Source organism: Phyllobates terribilis, unplaced genomic scaffold, assembly GCF_046119375.1.
Source record: "Phyllobates terribilis strain yellow unplaced genomic scaffold, ASM4611937v1 Scaffold_3__8_contigs__length_932513732, whole genome shotgun sequence".
NCBI lineage: Eukaryota > Metazoa > Chordata > Amphibia > Anura > Dendrobatidae > Phyllobates > Phyllobates terribilis.
Window position 1 is genome coordinate 519,949,782 of NW_027362763.1, and position 25,036 is coordinate 519,974,817.

Sequence of the window (25,036 nt, forward strand, 5' to 3'; positions counted from 1 at the left end):
CTGACCAATTTTAGAAAAAACCCCACTAAGAATTTAAAGACTCATGGAGCAGGGCCACAGTAACAAGGAACGACATGTTCCCATTAGAAAGGAGAGAGTCTTCTATACAGTTATAGGGTATGCAGTGGACGAGGGCCTCATAAAAAAATGTTCCCATTAGAAAGGAGCAGGCCTCCTATAGTTGTAATGCCCATGCACTAAGTGTATGGGCTGACAAACATTTACCCCTGGGGGGTATACATGAACATACTGTATAAAATTTTTTTTACGGGCATCATAAACACCCTTTAAAGAAATTATGTGGGTTTTGCATCAAGGACCACGGTGACCCTGGTGATATGGTGGTGGAGGATGAGGAGAAGGAGGAGGACAAGAGCAAAAAGCCCAAATCAGGAAGCGTATACCCATGTGTGGGTGTGAAAAGGTGCATGGGAATACACTTCCCAAGAAAAGACACTGGATTTGAGTTTGTTACGCTGCTATCATTTGGTGGTGTTGAGAAGTCTGGCCCAATCCAGCCCTTGTTCATTTTTATAAGAGTCAGCCTGTCAGCATTTTCAGCTGACAGGCGGATGCGCTTATCAGTTATAATTCCACCAACGGCACTAAAAACCCGCTCTAATAAAACACTGGTGGCAGGGCAGGCCAATACCTCCAAGGCATAGAGAGCCAGTTCATTCCACGTATCCAGCTTGGATACCCAATAATTATAAGGCACAGCGGAATCACGGAGGACGTTGGTACTTTCGGCAAGGTACTCCCTCAGCATCTTCCCAAACTTTGCACTCCTTGTGAGAGTACCCCACGCCTCAGGGCCTGTGCGATGGGAGGGTCTGAGAAAAGTCTCCCAGAACTTTGACAGTGTTCCCCTGCCTCTGCTGGATTGGAGTTGTCTCTTTCGACTGTACTCCTTGGTTGTCCAACGAAGTGTGCCCTCTGCCGCCAATGTTTTCAGATGGGAATTTTTTTAATGGTTCCGCAACAAGGGTACTGCCCCATTTTTGTAGACCTGTCCGCCTCAGGAATAAGAGATCTAAACTTCTCCTTGTAGCGTAAGTCTAGAAGTGTCACCAACTAGTGATGACTTTCACCCAAAATTTTGAGAACGCGAGGGTCATGGGAAAGGCAGAGTAACATAAACTCACCCATGCGTGCCAGACTAATAACAAGCAAGACTTCCATGTCCTCAACAAGAGGATGATTGACCATGCTCTCATCCTCCTCCTCCTCTCTGTCCTCTGGCCATCCACGCTGAACAGATGGTATGACAGCTGTGCAGGTAGTACTGTCTATAGTGCATGAAACCAGCTCCTGTTCTTCCTCCTCCTCTTCCTCATTGTCATCCAATCTACGTTGGGATGAGATGAGTCTTGGCTGTGTGTAATCACCCTGTATGGTTCCTTGCTCGATCTCATCGTGCTCCGCCTGCAAAGCATCCTCTTTGATTGTGAGCAGAGAGCGTTTCAGAAGACAGAGAAGCGGGATGGTGACGCTAATTATGGCGTCATCGCCGCTCACCATCTTTGTGGAGTCCTTAAAGTTTTGGAGGATGGTACATATGTCTGACATTCATGTCCACTTCTGAGTTCTTATGTGTGGAGTCTGAACTGAATACCGACGGCCTTGTTGATGCTGGTACTCAACAACTGCCCTCTTCTGCTCACAAATCCTTCCCAACATCTGCCAACACATTGGCCACCATACAAAACATCATGGATGAGAGATATAGAAGAAATACTGCTTATACTCCATAACCATGAGAAATTGCCTACTCAGAAGTAAATGTGCAAAAACTGGAGAAGACTGAGAACACGGTATAAATAGAAAAAGCTTTATTGAGAATGGAAAAATCACAATGAAAAGGTACATATCTCAGATACGTGCGAGTTGCAGGACACATCAGATTGTAGGAATAAATAGAGAGATGGCCATAGTCACACTGCAGCAAAAAAGAGGAAGGTACCCGTAGTAATAGGTAGTCGGAACAAAGTCCTAATGTAGACTACAAATAAATAGGTCCTCACAAAGCGCAGGACTAAAAAGGCCTATGTATATAGTAAAGCAATAAAGTAGGAGCAATCAATATCTGACTCTAAGAACCGATGGCAGGATGGATATTAAATGTGTGAACATATAGGCAGCTTAAAAAGTGTCAAGCATCAAACATTTAAAATATCCAAGATATATATTTCGTCAGGTATAAATAACTCACCGGTGTGGACACCAACGATTGCTCCAGAGGGGGAAGGGAACCGTAGGAAGAGGTGAGGGAGTAGGCAGACAGGGCAGGAGCGAGCAAGTGTAGGACCTGCAAGCCTCGACGCGCGTTTCGCATAATTGGCTTTATCAAGAGGCATCTTTTTTGCTGCAGTGTGACTATGGCCATCTCTCTATTTATTCCTACACTCTGATGTGTCCTGCAACTCGCACGTATCTGAGATATGTACCTTTTCATTGTGATTTTTCTATTCTCAATAAAGCTTTTTCTATTTATGCTGTGTACTCAGTCTTCTCCAGTTTTTCTAACATCTGCAGTGTAGAGTTCCAACGTGTGGGGACATCACACACCAGTCTGTGAGCCGGAAGCTGCAAACGCTGCTGAAGCACGGCAAGGGCAGCGTAAGCTGTAGCTGACTTTCTAAAATGGGCACACAGGCGGCGTACTTTAACAAGCAGATCCGGCAGCTCCGGGTAGGATTTGAAAAACCGCTGAACCACGAGGTTAAGCACATGGGCCAGGCATGGTACGTGTGAGCTCGCCTCGCCTCAGAGCCGCCACCAGGTTCCGGCCATTGTCACACACGACCATGCGTGGCTGTAGGTTCAGCGGTGTGAGCCACAGATCTGCCTGCTCTTTCAGAGCTGTCCACAAGTCTTCAGCATTGTGCGTTTTTTCAGTTAAGCATATTAGCTTCAGCCCAGCCTGTTGCTGCTTGGCTGAGGCAGTGCTTCCAGCTTGTGACTGATGTGGTCATTTCGGAGATGGAGGCCGAAGAGGAGGAGGAGGCTGAGGAGGATGAGGTGCAGGAGCTGTAGACCATGGGGGCATCCCTGATTGACCTAGGGCCCGCAATCCTTGGCATCAGGAGGACATGTTCCGTCCCAAGGTCCGACTGGGTCCCGGCTTCCACTATGTTAACCCAGTGTACCGTCAGCGAGATGTACTGTTCCTGCCCACAAGCACTTGTCCACGTGTCCGTGGTTAGGTGGACTTTACCAGTAACTGCGTTGTTGAGAGCACGGCTAATGTTTTGGGACACGTGCTTGTGTAATGCGGGGACGGCACACCAGGAGAAATAGTGGCGGCTGGGGACCGAGTACCGTGGGACGGCCGCCGCCATCAGGTTGTGGAATGCTTCCGTCTTCACGAGCCTAAAAAGGCAACATTTCCAACGCAAGCAGTCGTGAAATGTGAGAATTTAGTAGTGTGGCCTGTGGGGCGTTGGCTGCATATTTGCGCTTGCCTTCCAAGGACTGGGGTATGGACAACTGAACACTGCGCTGGGACAAGGACATGGACTTGCTTCCTGATGCTGCTACTTGTGAGTGTGCAACGACAGGTGCAGGTCAGGAGGTGTCTTCGCATGCACCATGGACAGGGGATTGGCTTGCATGCACAACAGCGGAAGAAGCAATGGTGCCACCCGCAGACACTGTTCCTGGACCCTGGGGTTCGGCCCACAAAGTCGGGTGCTTTGCTGCCCTATGCCTGATCATGCTGGTGGTGGTCAGGCTGGTCGTTTTGCCACCTCTGCTGATGCTGGCCTGGCAGGTGGTGCAAATGGCATTTTTGGGATTATCGGCAGAGTCTTTTAAAAACAACTAGACTCAGGAAGACCTAACAGTTGTACTGGCAACTTCCTTCGTATTGGTGTTACGGGGAACGGTTGCTTGCCTTCTGTCTGCGGCCACCACACTGCTTCTTCCTGCCTGTTGGGGTACTCTGCCTCCCTCCCCCTGTGTGCTGCTGTCTTCGCTCTGCATGTCCTCCTGCCAGGCTGGGTCAGTTACTATATTATCCCCCACCTCGTCTTCCACTTCTGCACCCTGGTCCTCCTCCTGACTTTCTGGCAATTGTGTCTCATCATCGTCCACCTCTTGTGACACTTTCCCACCATCGCCTTCGTGTGACCGTGGCTGCTCAAATATTTGGGCATCGCTACACGCGATCTCCTCTTGCCCCGCTTCAAGTGGACCAGGCGAGAGGCCCGAATCTATAAATGGAAAAGTGAACAGCTTTTCAGAGTGTCCAAGTGTGGAATCAGTTGTCTCTGGGTACTCGGCATGGTGGGAGGAAGGAGGATCAGGGTGAGGAATTTGCGGTCCAGACTCACGGCTACTGAGACTTGACCGTGTGGAAGACAGGGTGGTGGTGGTGGTGGCTAAGTGACTGGAAGCATTATCCGCTATCCAACCAACAACCTTTTGACACTGCTCTGTGTTCAATAGTGGTGTGCTGCAATCCCCTAGAAATTGGGACAGGAAGGTCAAGCGAGAAGATGTGGGTGTTTGTTGTGGCACAATTTCGGCTTGCCCACAGCCTTGTACTCGGCCTCTGCATGCACCATTACCATCACGTCCAGTTCCCTGTCCCTTGACATGTGCCTTGCCCATTTTAAAGAGAGGACAGTATTTTCCACGCTCACTACAAATGACTGAGTTTGGAGTGAACTTATATGTGATCCGTGTGACAGAGAAAACAGAGTTTTAAATACCTGGCCTGTAGGTAACTAGTTTGAACAGCAAACTGGTGTGAATTGCTTCAATGACACACTGAAGGAAATTTTTAATGGAGGCTGGAAATGGCAGTATTTTCTGACGATGTATATGTGATCCGTTTGACGGAGAAAACAGTTTTAAATAGCTGGATTTCTAGCGCTCTAATATGGAAAGGACCTGGCTGTATTCTGCAGTGCCAACAAGCAAATGGCTTAGAAAAACGGTGTTCTCTGGATTGCTTTTTAAGCAAATAATGAGGATTAAGATCCAAAGAAAAGTATTCTTGGCCCCTGAGACCTGGGCCTTTGTATAGAAATATCTAACAGCAGCAGAAGGCAGAATTGGAATGGAGCCTCTTGTGCTATATGCACTGCAGTCTGCTATATACACTGCCTGCCTGCTTATGTACACTGCCTGCCTGATATCTCTGCAGATATTTCCTCAGAAGGACTGTTTGTTAAGATGGATATGTGTAATGTACGGTTTCTCTCCCTACACTACATAATACACGATCAAATCTCTCCCTGACACAGCAGCAGATCTCCCTACACTGTTTGATCTGGAGTGACTGTGACGAGCATGGCGGCGCCAGGTCTGATATAGACCTGATGACGCTGTGCGGCCAGCCAATCGCTGTAATGCCCACAATCAACATGGCTACGGCATTACAATGAGTGGTAAGCAATCCCTGAATGTTCATTGGCTCTCTAAAGAGCGCCAAACATGCAGGGAGGGGACCCGAGTTCTCGCCCGAGCAACCCGGAAATACTCGGCGAGCGCCTAGCATCTCAAGCAGTAAGATGCTCGGTCGAGCACCCAGCAGTAGCGAGCATGCTCGCTCATCACTATTGCACATTTAATCTTCAGCTCCTCCATGGAGCGCTTACTGGGGCCCGATGTCTCCGCTGCCTCTCCGATGTCCGTGTCTGCCGCAGCAGCAGTGAGATGCTCGGGCGAGCACCGAGCAGTAGCGAGCATGCTCGCTCATCACTAAACGCTATTAACCTGCAGATTAACCCCATATCAGCAGTCTAATATCAGTTTTTCTTGTGACAGGTTCCCTTTAAAGAGAACTTATCAGCTGCCCTCTCTGAACAGTGAATCTGATACTTTGTTGTTGTGTGGTAAGATAAGAATCATAGCTTAAAAGGAGTCACTGATATTGATGAGCTGAAAAAAAAACTCATCCTCCCTTCCCTGCTTGTTGCTGATTCATAGATTTTTGTCTTATTACTGTGCATGTGGAGAAAACTGTCAACCAGCAGCTAAAGGTATAAGGCTTAGTGCCCACGATGCAGAAATGAAGCAGAAATTTTCCTGAGCATTTCTGCATCTCCTTGGCAGAAAAACGCATGCGTTTTTTACATGCGTTTTTGACTCGTATTTGCATGCGTATTTGCCATGCGTTTTTCCAATGCATTGTATAGGCAAATCTGCATGCAGAAACGCACAAGAATTGGTTATGTCCGTATTTTTTCTGCGAGTAAAATCTGCGCAGAAAAAATACGGACCATGTGCACGGAACTTGCAGAATGTCATAGGAAGTCAATGGGATAAGGTATGCAATGCGTTTCTGGAGCGTTTACGCACTGCAAATGCGCACTAAAATACGCACCAAAAACGCATCGTGGGCACACAGCCTTACTGTGCATATGGAGAAAACTGTTAACCAGCAGCTAAAGGTATAAGGATGAACAGGGTTAGCCTGCAGTGCATCAATTTCACTGACTCTTTCCTGCACAGAAGTGATTCTGTATGCACTTTTAAGTTTAAAGGGTCTCTGTTGTCATCCAAACTGACAGTACAAACTAAGCACATAGCTTTGAAGATGATATAGCCCCTGTATTAATCACACCTTTCCTCTATGTTCTCACATTGCGTTTAACATATTTGTTATGCAAATTTTAAGCTGTGATTTACAATGCCAGCAAAAGCAATGAGATTTTAGAAATCTCAACACATTGTTTTTTTTTCCTGACTGAATTGGAAAATGTTGTGTTTTTGAAAATGTCAGTATGTCCCTTCTTTCATACGTTTACCGTTAGCTGCAAAAACGGGGGGTTGCACTAAACGTTATCAGCATGTACAAGAGACAAATGTACCTGAAAAAAAACACAGCATAAAATGCAGCAAAACCTGCTTTTTGTAAGCAACTTCTTTACTGACAAGAGAGGTTTTGCCTGCAGAAAAAAAACGCAGCAAAAACACAACATAGCTTTAGGCTGTGCGCATACGTTGCATTTTTGCTGCGTTTTTCAGTGCAGATTTTTCTCAGAAACTGAAGGGTTTCCTGATGCCAGCAAAGTGAATGAGAATCCTGAAGTCTCATGCACATGTTGCTTATTTGTGACATGCAGATTTGGTACAGATTTAAATCTGCAGCAAGTCAATTCTTTCAGTGTTTTTGCTGCAGATTTCACCCATACTAATGAGGGGGGAAAATCTGCACCAAAAACGAGCATTTTTGTCACTTTGTTTTTCCTGCCAAGAGATGCAGAAATTTCTTAAATACTTAACGTGTGCATATACCCTTCCTATTTAAACTGCTGCCTCCATTCTGCAGGCACTAATTTTTTCAGATTAGGGTTCATGATCAACCCTTTGGTGTGGCCAAGAGCCTCAGTGTACCATTCTGCCCACTGATTTTGTATGTTCTGCCTCCCTCACTGATGATGACAGTGCTGACTTGCCTAAACTTTCTCTGCACACAGTGATCTTGGCTAAGGATGTACCTAGTAAAGTAAGTAAAAGAATGGAATGCGTTAAAAGAGGCTCTGATGCTCATGACCAGAACATAGTTTTGCCTCTATACAAGTCACTAATGCGGCCACACTTAGAATACTGTGTACAATTTTGAGTGGAGGTGCACATTGTACATTGCATCACTAGCAAAGGAATGGGGGCAGTGTAGATAGTAGATAGGACATGACAGTTTCCCTTTAAGGGAATGGGTGGACTGCAATACCAAGACAGGTTATCAAACTTCTAGTTATTCATTTTGGAAAAACGGAGTCTTAGGGGCGATCTTATTACAATGTAGAAATATATGAGGAGACAGTACAGAGCTCTTTCTGATAATCTTTTTACACTTAGGAATTCGACAAGGACAAGAAGGCATTCTCTACGTCTAGAAGAAAGAAGGTTTAATCATAATTACAGATGCAGATTCTTTACTGTAAGAGCAGTGAGACTATGGAACTCTGCCACATGATGTTGTAATGGTTGATTCACTACTAAGATTTAAGAAGGGCCTGGATGCCTTGGGGGGCATTCTCTACATCTAGAGGAAAGAAGGTTTAATCATAATCACAGACGCAGATTCTTTACTGTAAGAGTAGTGAGACTATGGAACTCTCTGTCACAAGATGTTGCAATGAGTGATTCACTACTAAAATTCAAGAAGGGCCTGGATGCCTTTCTTGATAAATATAATATTACAGGCTATGGGCACTAGCTGCCACAAGGAATTTCAAAAGCCCCATACTAGCAAAACCTTTGGGCCCTCTTGAGTCTCCGCCCAGGCTCCACCTCAGCTGTGCCTCCACTCCTCAAACCTTCCACAGTCCCACCACTCACTGTTGGAAAAACTCACTTCTGCACCACGTCCTCACCTATCACACATTAACAGTTCCCATCGAACACCATATCACATACATAGCCATCAGCTTTTGATTTGGCAAAAAGATTTTTAAGCCGCCACCACGACAAGGTAGACTCTTTTGGCCAGGTCCTACTCTACTCTAACCTATTAAACATTTCTTAAAATATCCAATACTCTTTTTAGGTATATTTTTATTTATTTTTCTTTAAGGGAATGTGTCACATAAGTTTTTTTAAATGATCAAGAATACCACATACAAGATACAAATATCGTCACACCATGACCAGATCACATGTTAGCACCACATAGTGACCTATTAATATCACATACAAGTGACCAATACCACCACACTATGATAAGATCACATATTACCACCCCATAGTGATCGATTAATACCATATACAAGGAACAAATACTGCCACACCATGGCCAGGTCACATATCACCACCACATAGTGAACGAATAATAGCACATACAGGGGACAAATGCCATCACACCAAAACCAGACTACATATTACTACCACATAGTGACCGAATTCTACAATACTGATCATTAATAAAAAAAAAACACAATACTAATATTACCGGAAGTGCCATTATTCACAGGTGTTCTATACATAGTATAGACTGTATAGTGTAAGTGTACAGGTAATATATGTAGATGCTCACCAGTGACATTACACACAGGAGCTCTGTATATACTGTCAGTGTACAGGTTATACAGGGATCACCAGTGACCTACACAGGAGCTCTGTATATACTACAGTTAGGTCCATATATATTTGGACAGAGACAACATTTTTCTAATTTTGGTTCTAGACATTACCACAATGAATTTTAAACAAAACAATTCAGATACAGTTGAAGTTCAGACTTTCAGCTTTCATTTGAGGGTATCCACATTAAAATTGGATGAAGGGTTTAGGAGTTTCAGCTCCTTAACATGTGCCACCCTGTTTTTAAAAGGACCAAAAGTAATTGGACAATTGACTCCAATGCTATTTCATGGACAGGTGTGGGCAATCCCTTCGTTATGTCATTCTCAATTAAGCAGATAAAAGGCCTGGAGTTGATATGAGGTGTGGTGCTTGCATTTGGAAGGTTTTGCTGTGAAGTAAACATGCGGTTAAAGGAACTCTCCATGCAGGTGAAACAAGCCATCCTTTAGCTTCAAAAACGGGAAAAAACCCATCTGAGAAATTGCTACAATATTAGGAGTGGCAAAATCTACAGTTTGGTACATCCTGAGAAAGAAAGAAAGCACTGGTGAACTCATCAATGCAAAAAGACCTGGGCGCCCACGGAAGACAACAGTGGTGGATGATCACAGAATAATCTCCATGGTGAAGAGAAACCCCTTCACAACAGCCAACCAATTGATCAACACTCTCCAGGAGGTAGGCGTATCAATATCCAAATCTACCATAAAGAGAAGACTGCATGAAAGTAAATACAGAGGGTTCACTGCATGGTGCAAGCCACTCATAAGCTTCAAGAATAAAAAGGCTAGACTGGACTTTGCTAAAAAAACATCTAAAAAAAGCCTGCACAGTTCTGGAAGAACATTCTTTGGACAGATGAAAAGTATGGCGAAGGCATGGTACAGCTCATGATCCAAAGCATACCACATCATCTGTAAAACACGGCGGAGGCAGTGTGATGGCTTGGGCATGCATGGCTGCCAGTGGCACTGGGTCACTAGTGTTTATTGATGATGTGACACAGGACAGAAGCAGCCAAATTAATTCTGATGTATTCAGAGCTATATTGTGTGCTCAGATCCAGCCAAATGCAGCCAAACTGATTGGTTGTCGTTTCATACTACAGATGGACAATGACCCAAAACATAAAGCCAAAGCAACTCAGGAGTTTATTAAAGCAAAGAAGTGGAATATTCTTGAATGGCCAAGTCAGTCACCTGATCGCAACCCAATTGAGCATGCATTTCACTTGATAAAGACTAAACTTCAGACAGAAAGGCCCACAAACAAACAGCAACTGAAAACCACCACAGTGAAGGCCTGACAGAGCATCAAAAAGGAGGAAACACGGCGTCTGGTGATGTCCATGAGTTCAAGACTTCAGGCAGTCATTGCCAACAAAGGGTTTTCAACCATGTACTAGAAATGAACATTTTATTTACAATTATTTCATCTGTCCAATTACTTTTGGTCCCTTTAAAAACAGGGTGGCACATGTTAAGGAGCTGAAACTCCTAAACCCTTCATCCAATTTTAATGTGGATACCCTCAAATGAAAGCTGAAAGTCTGAACTTCAACTGCATCTGAATTGTTTTGTTTAAAATTCATTGTGGTAATGTCTAGAACCAAAATTAGAAAAATGTTGTCTCTGTCCAAATATATATGGACCTAACTGTATATAGTGTCAGTGTACAGGTAAATACGTTGACTCACCAGTGACATCTCTAGTTGAAGTCCTTCATCTTTGCTTTTCTTAATCCAGCGCAGACTGCCATCATTTCTTCCAGCCAGGACTCTTCTCTGCATAAAATAACACAGTTATCTAGAGCACTGCTTCCAGAACACATTCCCCACTTTTTCCCCAACTTCTACACTACGACATATCAAGAAAAAAGCGACATAGTGCCGCCCTGAAAATTAACAGGACCCCCTTCAATTCATCATCATTTGCTCTCCCCCAACCTCAAGTCATCTCCATTTGCTGTTCCCCACCCCCAGTCTCAATTCAACACCATTTGCTGTACCCCATCCCCTAGTCTCAATTCATAATCATTCACTGTACCCCCATCCCCCAGTCTCAATTCATCCTCATTTGCTCCCCCTCCCCACACTCATTTAATTCATTTTATTAAAAAAAAAATTTTTTCATGCTTACTTCTCAAACGATCCCCCTGCAGACGCAGCTCCACTTCTGCTGTCCTCCTGATGAGCGGCATGCATACACGATGGCGTCACCAGCACGTCAGACAAGAAGTGGAGGGAGCCCTGGAACCGTGAGACTGTTTTGTATTGACAGCTGTACAGCACCAGGCAGGAAAGCTGCATGCGCCGAGATGTGCCGCTTCAACTCCATTATACTCTGGGGCCCATTAAGCAGAAGCACAAGAGCAGGTGGTCCCGGACCGGACCCCCCCTTTTTCCTTCTGCTCACCATCCCCATACAACAGTAAGGACATTAATGCACTGATGGCGTCATTGGTTTTTGCCTTCCTCTGGATCAACATATTTAGGCTATAGGTTGAACTCAATGGACTTCAGTCTACTTTCAACGTTATAACTATGAAGTAATTATATTTTATTAAACCTCGTTTTCTGCAGAAATTAGAACGATGAAGGTGTGATTTTTTGTAGGGGCTAGATCCCTTACATAGCTGTGTGTTTAGTTTAGGTACAGTTGAGAAAATAAGTATTTGATCCACTGCCGATTTTGCAAGTTTTCCCCCCTACAAAGAATGGAGAAGTCTGTAATTTTTATGGTAGGTACACTTCACCTGTGAGAGACAGAATCTAAGAATAAAAAACAGAAAAAACACATTGTATGATTTTTAAATAATTACATTGCATTTTATTGAATGAAATAAGTATTTGATCACCTACCAACCAGCAAGAATTCTGTCTCTCACAGACCTGTTAGTTTTTCTTTAAGAAGCCCTCCTACTCTGCACTCATTACCTGTATTAATTGCACCTGTTTGAACTTGTTACCTGTATAAAAGTCACATGTCTACATACTCAATCAATCACACTTTATCCTCTCCACATGGCCAAGACCAAAGACCTGTCTAAGGACACCGAGGACAAAATTATAGACCTGCACATGGCTGGGATGGGCTACTGGACAAAAGGCAAGCAGCTTGGTGAGAAGGCAACAACTGTTGGCACAATTATTAGAAACAGAAGATGACTGTCAATCTTCCTCGGTCTGGGGCTCCATGTAGGATCTCACCTCGTGGGGTAAGGACGATTCTGAGAAAGGTCAGGAATCAGCCCAGAACTACATGGGAGGACCTAGTCAATGATCTGAAGAAAGCTGGGACCACAGTTTCAAACATTACCATTAACACACTACGCCGTCATGGATTAAAATCCTGGAGGGCACGCAAGGTCCCACTGCTCACGCCAGCACATGTCCATACCAATTTGAAGTTCGCCAATGAGCATCTGGGTGATCCAGAGGAGGCATGGGAGAAGGACATGTGATCAGATGAGACCAAAATAGAACTTTTTGGTATCAACTCCACTCTCCGTGTTTGGAGGAAGAAGAAGGATGAGTACAGCCTCAAGAACTGCATCCCAACCATAAAGCATTTTGGGGGAAACATCATACTTTGGGGGAGATTTTCTGCAAAGTGGACAGGACGAATGCACCGTATTGAAGGAAGGATGGATGGAATCACGTATCGTGAGATTTTGGCCAACGACCTCCTTCCCTCAGTAAGAGCATTGAAGATGGGTCGTGGCTGAGTTTTCCAGCATGACAATAACCCGAAACATGCAGGCAGGGTAACTAAGGAGTGCCTCCTTAAGAAGCATTTTAAGGTCCTGTAGTGGCCTAGCCAGTCTCCAGACCTGAACCCAATAGAAGATCTTTGGAGGGAGCTGAAACTCAATGTAGCCCAGCGACAGCCCTGAAACCTGAAAGATCTGGAGAAGATCTGTATGGAGGAGTGGGCAAAAGTCCCTGCTGCAGCGTGTGCAAACTTGGTCAAGAACTACAGGAAACGTCTGACCTCTGTAATTACAAACAAAGGTTTCTGTACCAAATATGAAGTTCTGTTGTATCAAATACTTATTTCATGCAATAAAATGCAAATTAATTATGTAAACCATACTATGTGATTTTCTGTGTTTTCTTTTTATATATTCTGTCTCCCATAGTTGAAGTGTACCTATGATAAAAATTACAGACCTCTCCATTCTTTGTAGGGGGAAAACTTGCAAATTCAGCAGTATATCAAGTAGTTCTTTTCCCCACTGTATGTCAGGTGAGGCCCATAGGCCCCGTTTGAAGTGTGAGTTTGATCTACCGACACAATAAACCATAAATAAAACACACGCTGCTCAAGACAGTGAGACTTGTTACTGCATGCAGCTCTTAGAAAAGGCAGCAAGAAGTAGCTGACAAGTTAATTTTAAGATTTATTAATAGTTACAGTGGCCCATCATCTCCCTCCTTTTTATTTCTCTTTTTTAAACTTCTATGTATATCCTTTTCAAGAGTTTAGGGATTTTGCTTACACATTGTACAGGCAAATGTTGTTTGAATGAACTTTCAATGAATGCACTATGGAAATAGTCCAGTCTTACATCCAGAAAAATCAGCAGTCCAACCGCATCCACGGTTATATCCTTTATTAGTCACCAGATGGCAGAAACCACATTTTGACCCACACTGAGGGGGAAGAAATAAAGACTTCATGGGTTGATGTGAAATGTCTATTTTATAAATTATTGATATAGTTTCTGTGTCATATCCTGTTATGTGATATATCACCATACCCTTATTTAATATTTAAAAACTGGTATAAAGATTCTCGCCACTAAAACATCAAAATAAAACAGTTTAGAACTAGCTAGAACACAAGTACATATCTTGCCTTACCTCTCCCTTACTAAACCAATTTCTTTCATTCTTTGCTGCCAGGTTCACACACAGATTATCGCTGATCTTTGGAGCAGCAGAAGGAAACTGCAGCAGTCATCTTATTTTTAACAAAAATGAATGGCGTGACTAGCAATTAGTCGTGAAAAAGATTCTATAAAATTTATTGAGAAGGCACAACTATCTAGATATTTCATCCAAGTGCAATTTTTGTGTGTGACTATCTAAAGAATGATCTGCTTGTGCCCTGGATTATGGGACCAGTGCCAGGGACATTCTGAGTCACCAGTCAGTAATGGTGACAAATAAACAATGGGGAATTCAATTACTAATAATCTGTGGCCTTTGACTAAAGGACTTCCATCTAGTTAATAATAACAATAATAATATTTATATAACACCAACCTATTCTGTAGAACGTTACAATTTATTTGGATGCATGTACAAACAATATGAAACATTACAGAGTAATAATAAATAAGGAAATTCATTAAGGTTTATCGAATCTCTTGAAAATCCAGTTCAGCGGGTTCAACAAATTTTTCCAGAAAACTGAAGTTGTTGCAAATTGCTCTGCCAGAAATCACAACACTGCAAAGCCTCCAATTGCCTTGAGGACTTTTAGGACTGTATCCATGCCTTTCAAGCTCTTTAACACAAATGCAGTTTTAGTAATGTCAAAGTGACCGCATCATAAAAATGGATGGTAATTCCATAGTAACCAACAGCCCTTTTAATAACAGAGTGCAAAGTGAGATTTCTCAAGTTTTTTAAAATTAAAATATGATCCAAAAATTATCCTTCTTAGTAATTTGTGATCAGTCAGACCTTTCTGTACAGAACACTGATTCAAACTGATTGTGTCTTTATAAGAGGTAAGATTATCCTGTAGTGACTGAAAAAGTCATGTGCCATATATTCTATAACACTATCGACTTCCTCCCACTAATAGAATTTCTGAAAGTAAATAAGGCCAACTATGACCTGAGTTTGGCAGTACGACTGTCTGAACGTCTGGTGCCACTGATGGTGGTGCTACTTAGGCTGCTGTTGTCCACATGTGCTGTTGTCAAAGTGGACCAGTAAAACAAGTTAAATGTATACATTTTTGAGCTTTTTAAAAAAAAAAAAAAATATATATATATATATATACACATATATATATACATACAGTACAGACCAAAAGTTTGGACACACCTCATTTAAAGATTTTTCTGTATTTTCATGACAATGAAAATTGTACATTCGCACTGAAGGCATCAAAACTATAAATTAACACATGTGGAATTATATACTTAACAAAAAAGTGTGAAACAACTGAAAATATGTCTTATATTCTAGGTTCTTCAAAGTAGCCACCTTTTGCTTTGATGACTGCTTTGCACACTCTTGACATTCTCTGAGCTTCAAGAGGTAGTCACCGGAAATGGTCTTCCAACAATCTTGAAGGAGTTCCCAGAGATGCTTAGCACTTGTTGGCCCTTTTGCCTTCACTCTGCGGTCCAGCTCACCCCAAACCATCTCGATTGGGTTCAGGTCTGGTGACTGTGGAGACTAGGTCATCTGGCGTAGCACCCCATCACTCTCCCTCTTGGTCAAATAGCCCTTACACAGCCTGGAGGTGTGTTTGGGGTCATTGTCCTGTTGAAAAATAAATGATTGTAAAACTAAACGCAAACCGGATGGAATAGCATGCTGCTGCAAGATGCTGTGGTAGCCATGCTGGTTCAGTATGCCTTCAATTTTGAATAAATCCGCAACAGTGTCACCAGCAAAGCACCCCCACACCATCACACCTCCTCCTCCATTCTTCACGGTGGAGTCCATCCGTTCACCTTTTCTGTGTCGCACAAAGACACGGTGGTTGGAACCAAAGATCTCAAATTTGGACTCATCAGACCAAAGCACAGATTTCCACTGGTCTAATGTCCATTCCTTGTGTTCTTTAGCCCAAACAAGTCTCTTCTGCTTGTTGTCTGTCCTTAGCAGTGGTTTCCTAGCAGCTATTTTACCATGAAGGCTTGCTTCACAAAGTCTCCTCTTAACAGTTGTTGAAGAGATGTGTCTGCTGCTAGAACTCTGTGTGGCATTTAGCTGGTCTCTAATCTGAGCTGCTGTTAACCTGCGATTTCTGAGGCTGGTGACTCGGATAAACTTATCCTCAGAAGCAGAGGTGATTCTTGGTCTTCCTTTCATGGCGCGGTCCTCATGTGAGCCAGTTTCTTTGTAGCGCTTGATGGTTTTTGCAACTGCACTTAGGGATACTTTCAAAGTTTTCCCAATTTTTCGCACTGACTGACCTTCATTTCTTAAAGTAATGATGACCACTCGTTTTTCTTTACTTAGCTGCTTTTTTCTTGCCATAATACAAATTCTAACAGTCTATTCAGTAGGACTATCAGCTGTGTATCCACCAGACTACTGCACAACACAACTGATGGTCCCAACCCCATTTATAAGGCAAGAAATCCCACTTATTAAACCTGACAGGGCACACCTGTGAAGTGAAAACCATTTCCGGTGACTACCTCTTGAAGCTCATCAAGAGAATGCCAAGAGTGTGCAAAGCAGACATCAAAGCAAAAGGTGGCTACTTTGAAGAACCTAGAATATAAGACATATATTCAGTTGTTTCACATTTTTTTGCTAAGTATATAATTCCACATGTGTTAATTCATAGTTTTGATGCCTTCACTGTGAATGTACAATTTTCATAGTCATGAAAATGCAGAAAAATCTTTAAATGAGAAGGTGTGTCCAAACGTTTGGTCTATACTGTATGTGTATATATATATATATATATATATATATATATATATATATATATATATATATATATATATATATATATATATATATATATATTGTGTCCATAATTCAACCCCCTTCCCAATTATGACGAAATAAGAAAAACGAAGTAGGAACATGTCCAGAAATACAGAAACTTCAATAAGGCTCTGCATGGGTGTGGTCTCTACATATGTAGAATGTGACTAATAAAGCAGATGACAAAAAAAAATAGTTTGCGACTTACATACTTTGTGAATTTGATAGTCCCAAATAAATGACTGGATTTTAGGGAATAGTAAAAATCAATTATTCTCCCCTTCACAAAAAGGATTGCACAAGAAATGGAAAAAAAATCTGTACATTCACTTGTGGCAAGCAAGCAGACCATCTTTGACATCCTGATTCCAGATTTTTTTCTGTCTGTGGCTTGATGCTGCTTTCTAGTGCATTAATAAAAAATGTATGTAATTGTAATTAAATTCAGCAGCAAATGCCAGCTTCACTATAACATTGATCAATTATACTGAGTTTGCCTCTGCTTCTGGCACCTCTACTATCTCTCTTCCATTTTCAATTAAATCTCTGTATTATTTGTATTATACTTTACTCATTTACTTCTTTAGTGCTACAGATGTACAACATGTTATTGTCTGTAGTATTTGTCCAATGTTTTAAGGTTTTCTCTTTGTATCTATATTGTTGAGGTGTGAGCTCTGACGTCCTCTGACTATCCTGAATCTCCCTAAAATAATTTCTACATTTTGTTCCTCGGCTTTTATGCAGAATATTGATATATGGAGAGTACCTCCTGATTGTTGGCGCTATACCATGTGATAGTGTAGCACCAATGCGTGGTTCCTCTACCTCCTTCCAGCAGGGACGCTGACATACTCGCCGCCTCTGCCATGCAGCGGTGTCCCCGTTACCTGTTTTCCTTCCTGCTTCTCTGGGCTGCGCAGGCCTCCTGGCGGTACACCTAGTGCCCTTCATGATTCTTAAAGTTACAACGCACTCACTTTGGAAATGCCCACAGCTAATAGCTGGGAGGCATCAAGTGTATAAGGCAAGCTCCCCAGTAGGGAGGTGCCTGAGCAACCACTTTGATTTAACTAGTGTTTTGCAACTAGTCTGTTGCCAGGTCCCCTGTGTTGTCTCAATTAGTACTTGTTACTGTAACCCGTGTAGTCTAATCGTGAGCCTGTTCTTGAAACTCATGTTGTCTGTGCCTGAAACCGCTTCTACAGTAATAGAGCCTGAAGCCGCTCTGGCGGTATCTGAACCCGCTCCGGTGGTACCTGAATCTGAAGCCACTTTGGCGGTACCTGAACCTGAAGCCAGTTCTGTCTTCCTGACTAGTATTCCAGTATCCAAGTTTTGACCTGCCTGTGATCCTGACCCGTGGCAGCTGCAAGCCTAACTCCATCAATAGCTCTAGAGAAAACCAAGTAGCTGCTTAACCATGCACTTCCTGCGCATATCAAATTGTTGAAATTCGCCAGAACCTGCAAATTTAAAATTTCATACAAGTTTTATTTGATTTGCATTTAATTCGCCCATCTCTATTATTCATGTAAAGCTGCAGGATCCGGTCACCAGCTCGTATCTGTGTATTTACAGATTAAAGTACTACTGAGTGCATAAAGTGTGTGGGAACAGATGAAAAAAAAAATGAGAAAATGTTAGATTAGAGAGATAATGTGCCTGAAAAGATGTACTTATAGAGTTCACTTTAGGCTAGGGTCATCCAGGAGAATCAGGCCGATTATGCAAATGACACTCTGATCAAAATCTGTTTGATCAGAGTGTCAGCATAGTGTGATGTGATTCTATTGGATGAGAGAATCAGAACATACTGTGATAAGAAAATGGAGAACAAAATTTCTCCATCTTCTCCATTGTGTCATAGCGCGTGAATTGGACTGCACTTGGATTTCATCCGAGTGCAGCGAGTGATTTCCACGCACTCATTGACTTGCATGGCTTAGTGCAATCCGAATCAAACTTGGACATGCTGTTTTGTTTTTTTTTTACCTCGCACCGGCTCACTCTGAGGCAAAAAAAATGGACATGTGCATAGCCCATAGACTAACATTGGTCCGAGTTTAAAACGATGTTTTTGTTGGATCGCTCTCGGACCTATAATACGGTGGTGTGAGTGAGCCCTTAAGTTGTGGACACTAATTGTCTAAGGTATTGCATTCCAGAGAGCTGCAGCAGCAGGAGAATGGTCTTGGAGATGGGAGTGGGAAGTTAAGAGTATGGAAGATGTTAGTTTTGGATCACTTGTAAAAGGGAGAGCATGATTCGGGTTGTGGAGAGAAATGAGGGGACAAGATGTAGGGCTGTGTGGCAGTGCAGAGAGATTTGTGGGTGAATGTGATAAGTTTATGTTGTATTCAGAAGTGGATGAGCAACCAGTGAAATAACTGGCACAAACTGGGGGGGCACTGGTGTAGAGGCTGAACAGAAATATGATCCTGACTGTTACATTTAGGATAGATTGTAGAAAAGGGAGTTTAGTGGGAGGAAGAAGTTATTAATTAATTGAAATATATTATATAAGGAAACATGTTTTATATATATGTTGGATGTTCAAACAAAAAAAAACCCACCGAACAACAGACTTTTGATGCTTGCTGTGAACATATCACTGGACTTTAAATGTAAAATCCGTAATTCACTGTGCTTATCATTGATTGTCGCTTATTGAGCCATCACAAGGCTATCAGTGTAGTTACTGGTGCATGAATTGAAACCTAATTACAACCTGTTAAAACAAAGGCCCCGATTCATCAAACCTGGCGCTTTGAACGCCAGTCTTGATGAACAGTGTGTTGGAGTAAGATGTGCCAAATTAATTAAGTGTGCGCATCTTTCAGCTGTTGTGTGCCACCATAAGAAATGTACACTGAGGTCATCTTCTGTGTTCATTTACTCCACTCTTGTGGTAGAAATTATAAAGAATTTGCCTGCCACACTCTATGGCGCCTCCTTCAAGCAAAGCTTTGCCTACTTTTTGAAAGCGTGGGTGGACTTAGCGTAAAAATGCCAATTCAAACAAAATTTTTACACAACTATAAGTTATGCAAAAAAGTGTGCATCTTTTCAAAAAGTTTTCTAGTGAAAACTTTGATGACTCTGAGCTAAAGTTCCTCTTCTTACTAGTTATTTAGGGGTAATGTTTTTGTAACGATGTGTATGAATGGTTGAATACTCACGCAGCTTGCTCAGTACATATCTATGACCAGTACTAATAGAGATCATTGATGAATTGACACCCCTTCCCACACCTCAGCGTAATAGTATTTCAAGAGCTTCATTACATTAGTTCACCTTGAAGGACTGCCATTGTGCCCATGCGATGACCAGGAGGTGGACAGTTGTGATACACCGCTGAACTCTTGCTCTAACTACTGGCATTGGAAAAAAACTCCCGATCCTGTAGTCATGATCGTCATTATACAGATAGCATAGGATCAGACCTAGGTCCCCAGGGCTGTCTCAAGTAAATGCCAGGAGTGTCCTTTAACATGTGCCTGTGTATATTTCTATACATGGCACAATATGCTAGCTTATGTATACTGTATGTAGGATTTAAAAAAAAAGTTAAATGACAGTCCCTTTATGGGATTAAAAAAATAGTTAAATTGGAATGGTACTTTCTACAAAATTTGCACAAATATAATAGCACAGGGGAATATAAGAAAGTATGTATTATATGTTTAGCAAAGGAATCTGCTTCCTTCCCCAATTATCAGCCACTTCTCCTTCTCCCATCTCCCTCCTGAATCTGATCTTATTCGCTCAAAAAGAAAATCAGGAATCCCTCTTTGTGCCGTGCTGTGTGTGGGAGACAACATAGCAGCTAACCTCCTCCCACCAGCTCAGAGTCAACTGCAAATTAAGAGATAGAGCCTACATAGGGGAAAACTGCTGAAAATGCAGGATACAAGCCATGTAATGGCCAGATATAGTGTTATTTCTCATGTACACACAGGACAGCTTATTCCGAAAAGTTACTTGAATATACAATTACCTTTTAAAGGAGTTGTTTCATCTGAGACAACCTTTTTCAAAATGTGGTTGATCCCAAAACCCCTGGCTAGCTTCTGATTTTGCTGTGGAAATCAATAACCAGCTACACATTTTTTTCTACACTTACTGAAAACAGGAAAATATGGTATCACATGGGGGCCATACAGCTGATTAACTTTCTGTTTTTGCAAAGAAAAATTGTGAGCCGAAAAGTGAAGATGCCAGAAGCTGCTGTAATTTAAAATTAGACTTACAATAATTAATAGGACCAATTTAACTCCAAGTCACTAGACGATAATGGTCAGTAAGACTGATTGTTGCACTATTGACCTCAGAGTCTATCAAGTAGGGATGTTCTTCCATATGTATGAAAGGATTCTGATGAGAATGTGTAAATATATGCAGTGAAGGAGGAAGTGTAGGCTTCACCGGGAAAGAGGAACGTCTCGCTAATGTGAGTACTTGAGTGTGTGCATAGAAAAAATTAACCCTATGTTATATCCTTTATCAAATTAATCCAAACAAGATCTTCTATGGCGATCCTCGAATCAGAATTATAGATACAAATAAATGTGTTAACTCCTTTCTTAACCTTTTATTTTAATTATTTTTTTTTTAAACCATAAAACATAAAGAAAATAACTGAATGAATTTGGAATCTCCATAAACTTACTGACCTGCAGAACAAAGTTATGGAGTCATTGCAGTGCACAGTGAACGCTGTCAAATAAGACCCGAATAACAATGGTGAAATTTCAGTTTTTCACCATTCTATTCCACAAGTATTTTTTATTTCTGTTGTTCAGTGTATTGTATAGTGAGGTGAATGGTTTCATTCAAAACTACAAGTTGTACCGCAAAAATCAAGCTGAGCTTGTTAATAGGAAAAAAAAGTGCTCACGAAAGATGGGGAGGAAAAGTGAAAGTGCAAAAATGAAAATGGTCTGCAGCAGGAAGCAGATAAACAATTTATACAAGCTTTTAGTGTAAACCGTGCCAGTAAAATACTGCAAATGATGGCATTAAACATTTTAGCTCTACAAGTTGAGACTTTGTGTTAACCCACCAAATTTGTTAAATAACTGATCATAGTCTCCAAAGTGAGATTGTTTGTCCGGTTTATCAAGAAAAATATAATGAAAAAACTTTTTGGGGGGGATCTAATTTGTGACTGCCAATAGTAGACATGGGGCCTCATTTATCAAAACTGTCTAAAAGAATGGTCTTAGTTTCCCATAGCAACCAATCAGAGCTCCGTTTTAATATTTTAAATAGCTCTTGTAAAACGAAATCATCTCTTTAATTTTAAGAATTTTAAAAGCACCAACTGTCATCTCCTATCTTAGTGTCACGCTGGGTATGGGGAGAACCCAGGGTATAACGACAGGAAAAGGGAAGGGTGCCCTACAATTAGGGAAAGGGTGAGTGGAGACCCCTAAAAAACTCAAACTATAGACCCTGACTCCCCTATGGACCCTATATTGATTCTGCACCTATCAACAAGCAGGAAACCTGGCCCTAGCTGACCCTAAAGCTAGACCCTAGGTAGGGAGGGGGAGAGTGTGAGCCCTAGTCAGCCCCGCTGCAAACTAAAGTACACACAAGGGAATACACTGAGCTTCAAGATGACACCAGAGCGAACGCGGCAACAATCCACGAAGGAACTCCAAGAAAATTCTAGCCGACTACTAGAATTCCAGGCCTGAATTGATAAGAATCGCTCTATCATTAGCAACTCTCTGAAGAAACTGAGTGTATTTAAGGATACAGCAAGGGCATGCTAATTAGCAGCAGAAGATGAGGATCACCACTGCGTCCTAAAAGTATAATTCTAAAGCAAGGTGAGGATCACTGCTGGGTCCTAAAATGAGAGGCATCATGAAAGAATCAGGAAGATGTTTGCAAGGCCAACGCAGCGACCTTCTACAGCTGGACCCTGTATGACTGTCAGTCAAACCTGACACACTCGTGACACTTAGTTATGGGAAAATATGTCTTTACTGAATACAAATTTTTACCTATGAATTGACAATAAAAGATCAGGCCTGGAGGAGAAAGAAGCCAATTTATCTGATAATATACATTACAAACTTATTATCTTCATGTGTACTATAGATTTATAAAGAACAATTTAAAATAACGGTTACTATTTAAATCACTCTAATGCGAGCCATTCTACAATCTTTGAGATTGGATGGCAGTTTCCTTATATTGGTGTGAACTTTTTTTTTTCTAATGAACTGAAAAGACAAGATAGTTGTTTGGATGCCAGTGTTCTGCATTTTTTAGGTATGTTTCAAAGGGGAGGTGGAGAGTCTGTTACAAATATTAAACCCTTTAGTTCTGGTATTACCTTTAAAGGGTTATCCACTTTGGACAATCTCCTTTATGTTATAATGGTTCCCAGATGGTAATCTGGATACAGGGTGTCCATCTTTTGTAATTGCCAGGAATCATCTGTAATCTGTGAAGAAACCAGACAGCCAGTATGCATTTCTCATGCAGTGACACCACAAGGGAAATCTGCAACTTTTCTCAAAAATGAAAAACAAATTTTGTATCTAATCTTTGCTTTGGCTAATAAATGACGGTCCTGAATTCAGAATTTTCCTAATACAGACTGTCTGAAACTGGGTTTTCAATAGACCAATAGACCCCTTATCAGTGGCCTCTCACCTAGCCAAATTTGTTTCCCTGCTTTGTGCTGATGAGGGGAAAACACCCTGATACACATGTATGCAAACAGAGTGTCTGGTTTGGCTTCTTATCCTACACCATGTGGCAAGACTCATTAAAGGGTATTGACTTTTAGGATTGCTACATCCAATAGGTGGCACTAGAGTTCAAGTCCGCTTCCTCTCTGAAGACCAGGCAATGTGAACTGAGGTCTAAGATGGTAGACATGCAAGAAATAGGAGCATGTTCACACTAGCAAAAAAGAAACAAAACCTACAAAAGACAAAAGACAAAAATATATCTCATACCCTACCATCATTATATATAAATGTAAAGCAAAGTTGCATAATAAATATAGGGTACTTAGTGAACTATTTTTGATCAAAAAAAGTATACAAGCCGTCCCACCAGCGGCAAGGTGACCCTAAATTGGGACGGTACCTATACTGCCTATATTAAAAACCTTACTGTATATCAAAGTTGAAGCAATGCATATAAAAGGGTAGACAAATAGGACCGGGTCCCAACTCCAGACCACCCAGGCCCGTGGTAAGCTACATATAACCAGTCAGCTCATCAAAGGGGATGCCACACCCTTAAATTGCACAGAATGCAAACAAGACAAAAAACCAGGCAATGTGAACTGAGGTCTAAGATGGTAGACATGCAAGAAATAGGAGCATGTTCACACTAGCAAAAAAGAAACAAAACCTACAAAAGACAAAAATATATCTCATACCCTACCATCATTATATATAAATGTAAAGCAAAGTTGCATAATAAATATAGGGTACTTAGTGAACTATTTTTGATCAAAAAAAGTATACAAGCCGTCCCACCAGCGGCAAGGTGACCCTAAATTGGGACGGTACCTATACTGCCTATATTAAAAACCTTACTGTATATCAAAGTTGAAGCAATGCATATAAAAGGGTAGACAAATAGGACCGGGTCCCAACTCCAGACCACCCAGGCCCGTGGTAAGCTACATATAACCAGTCAGCTCATCAAAGTGGATGCCACACCCTTAAATTGCACAGAATGCAAACAAGACAAAAAACCAGGCAATGTGAACTGAGGTCTAAGATGGTAGACATGCAAGAAATAGGAGCATGTTCACACTAGCAAAAAAGAAACAAAACCTACAAAAGACAAAAATATATCTCATACCCTACCATCATTATATATAAATGTAAAGCAAAGTTGCATAATAAATATAGGGTACTTAGTGAACTATTTTTGATCAAAAAAAGTATACAAGCCGTCCCACCAGCGGCAAGGTGACCCTAAATTGGGACGGTACCTATACTGCCTATATTAAAAACCTTACTGTATATCAAAGTTGAAGCAATGCATATAAAAGGGTAGACAAATAGGACCGGGTCCCAACTCCAGACCACCCAGGCCCGTGGTAAGCTACATATAACCAGTCAGCTCATCAAAGGGGATGCCACACCCTTAAATTGCACAGAATGCAAACAAGACAAAAAACCAGGCAATGTGAACTGAGGTCTAAGATGGTAGACATGCAAGAAATAGGAGCATGTTCACACTAGCAAAAAAGAAACAAAACCTACAAAAGACAAAAGACAAAAATATATCTCATACCCTACCATCATTATATATAAATGT

The 25,036-nt window shown here is 41.7% G+C and overlaps 1 protein-coding gene across 5 annotated transcripts in view; it reads left to right on the forward strand.

Moving 5' to 3' along the window:
- The window catches only part of AKAP7 (A-kinase anchoring protein 7), a 262,693-nt gene that overhangs the window by 159,669 nt on the left and 77,988 nt on the right, over nucleotides 1-25,036 (forward strand). The window contains exon 8 of one of the 5 annotated variants that reach the window (XM_073671250.1): nucleotides 13,946-14,092. The exons of the other annotated variants lie outside the window; for them this stretch is intronic. Coding sequence (XP_073527351.1) covers nucleotides 13,946-13,968 — 23 coding nt within the window. The 3' untranslated portion in view covers nucleotides 13,969-14,092. Of the gene's footprint in view, nucleotides 1-13,945; nucleotides 14,093-25,036 lie in introns of those variants that run through there. 5 annotated transcript variants of the gene reach the window in all.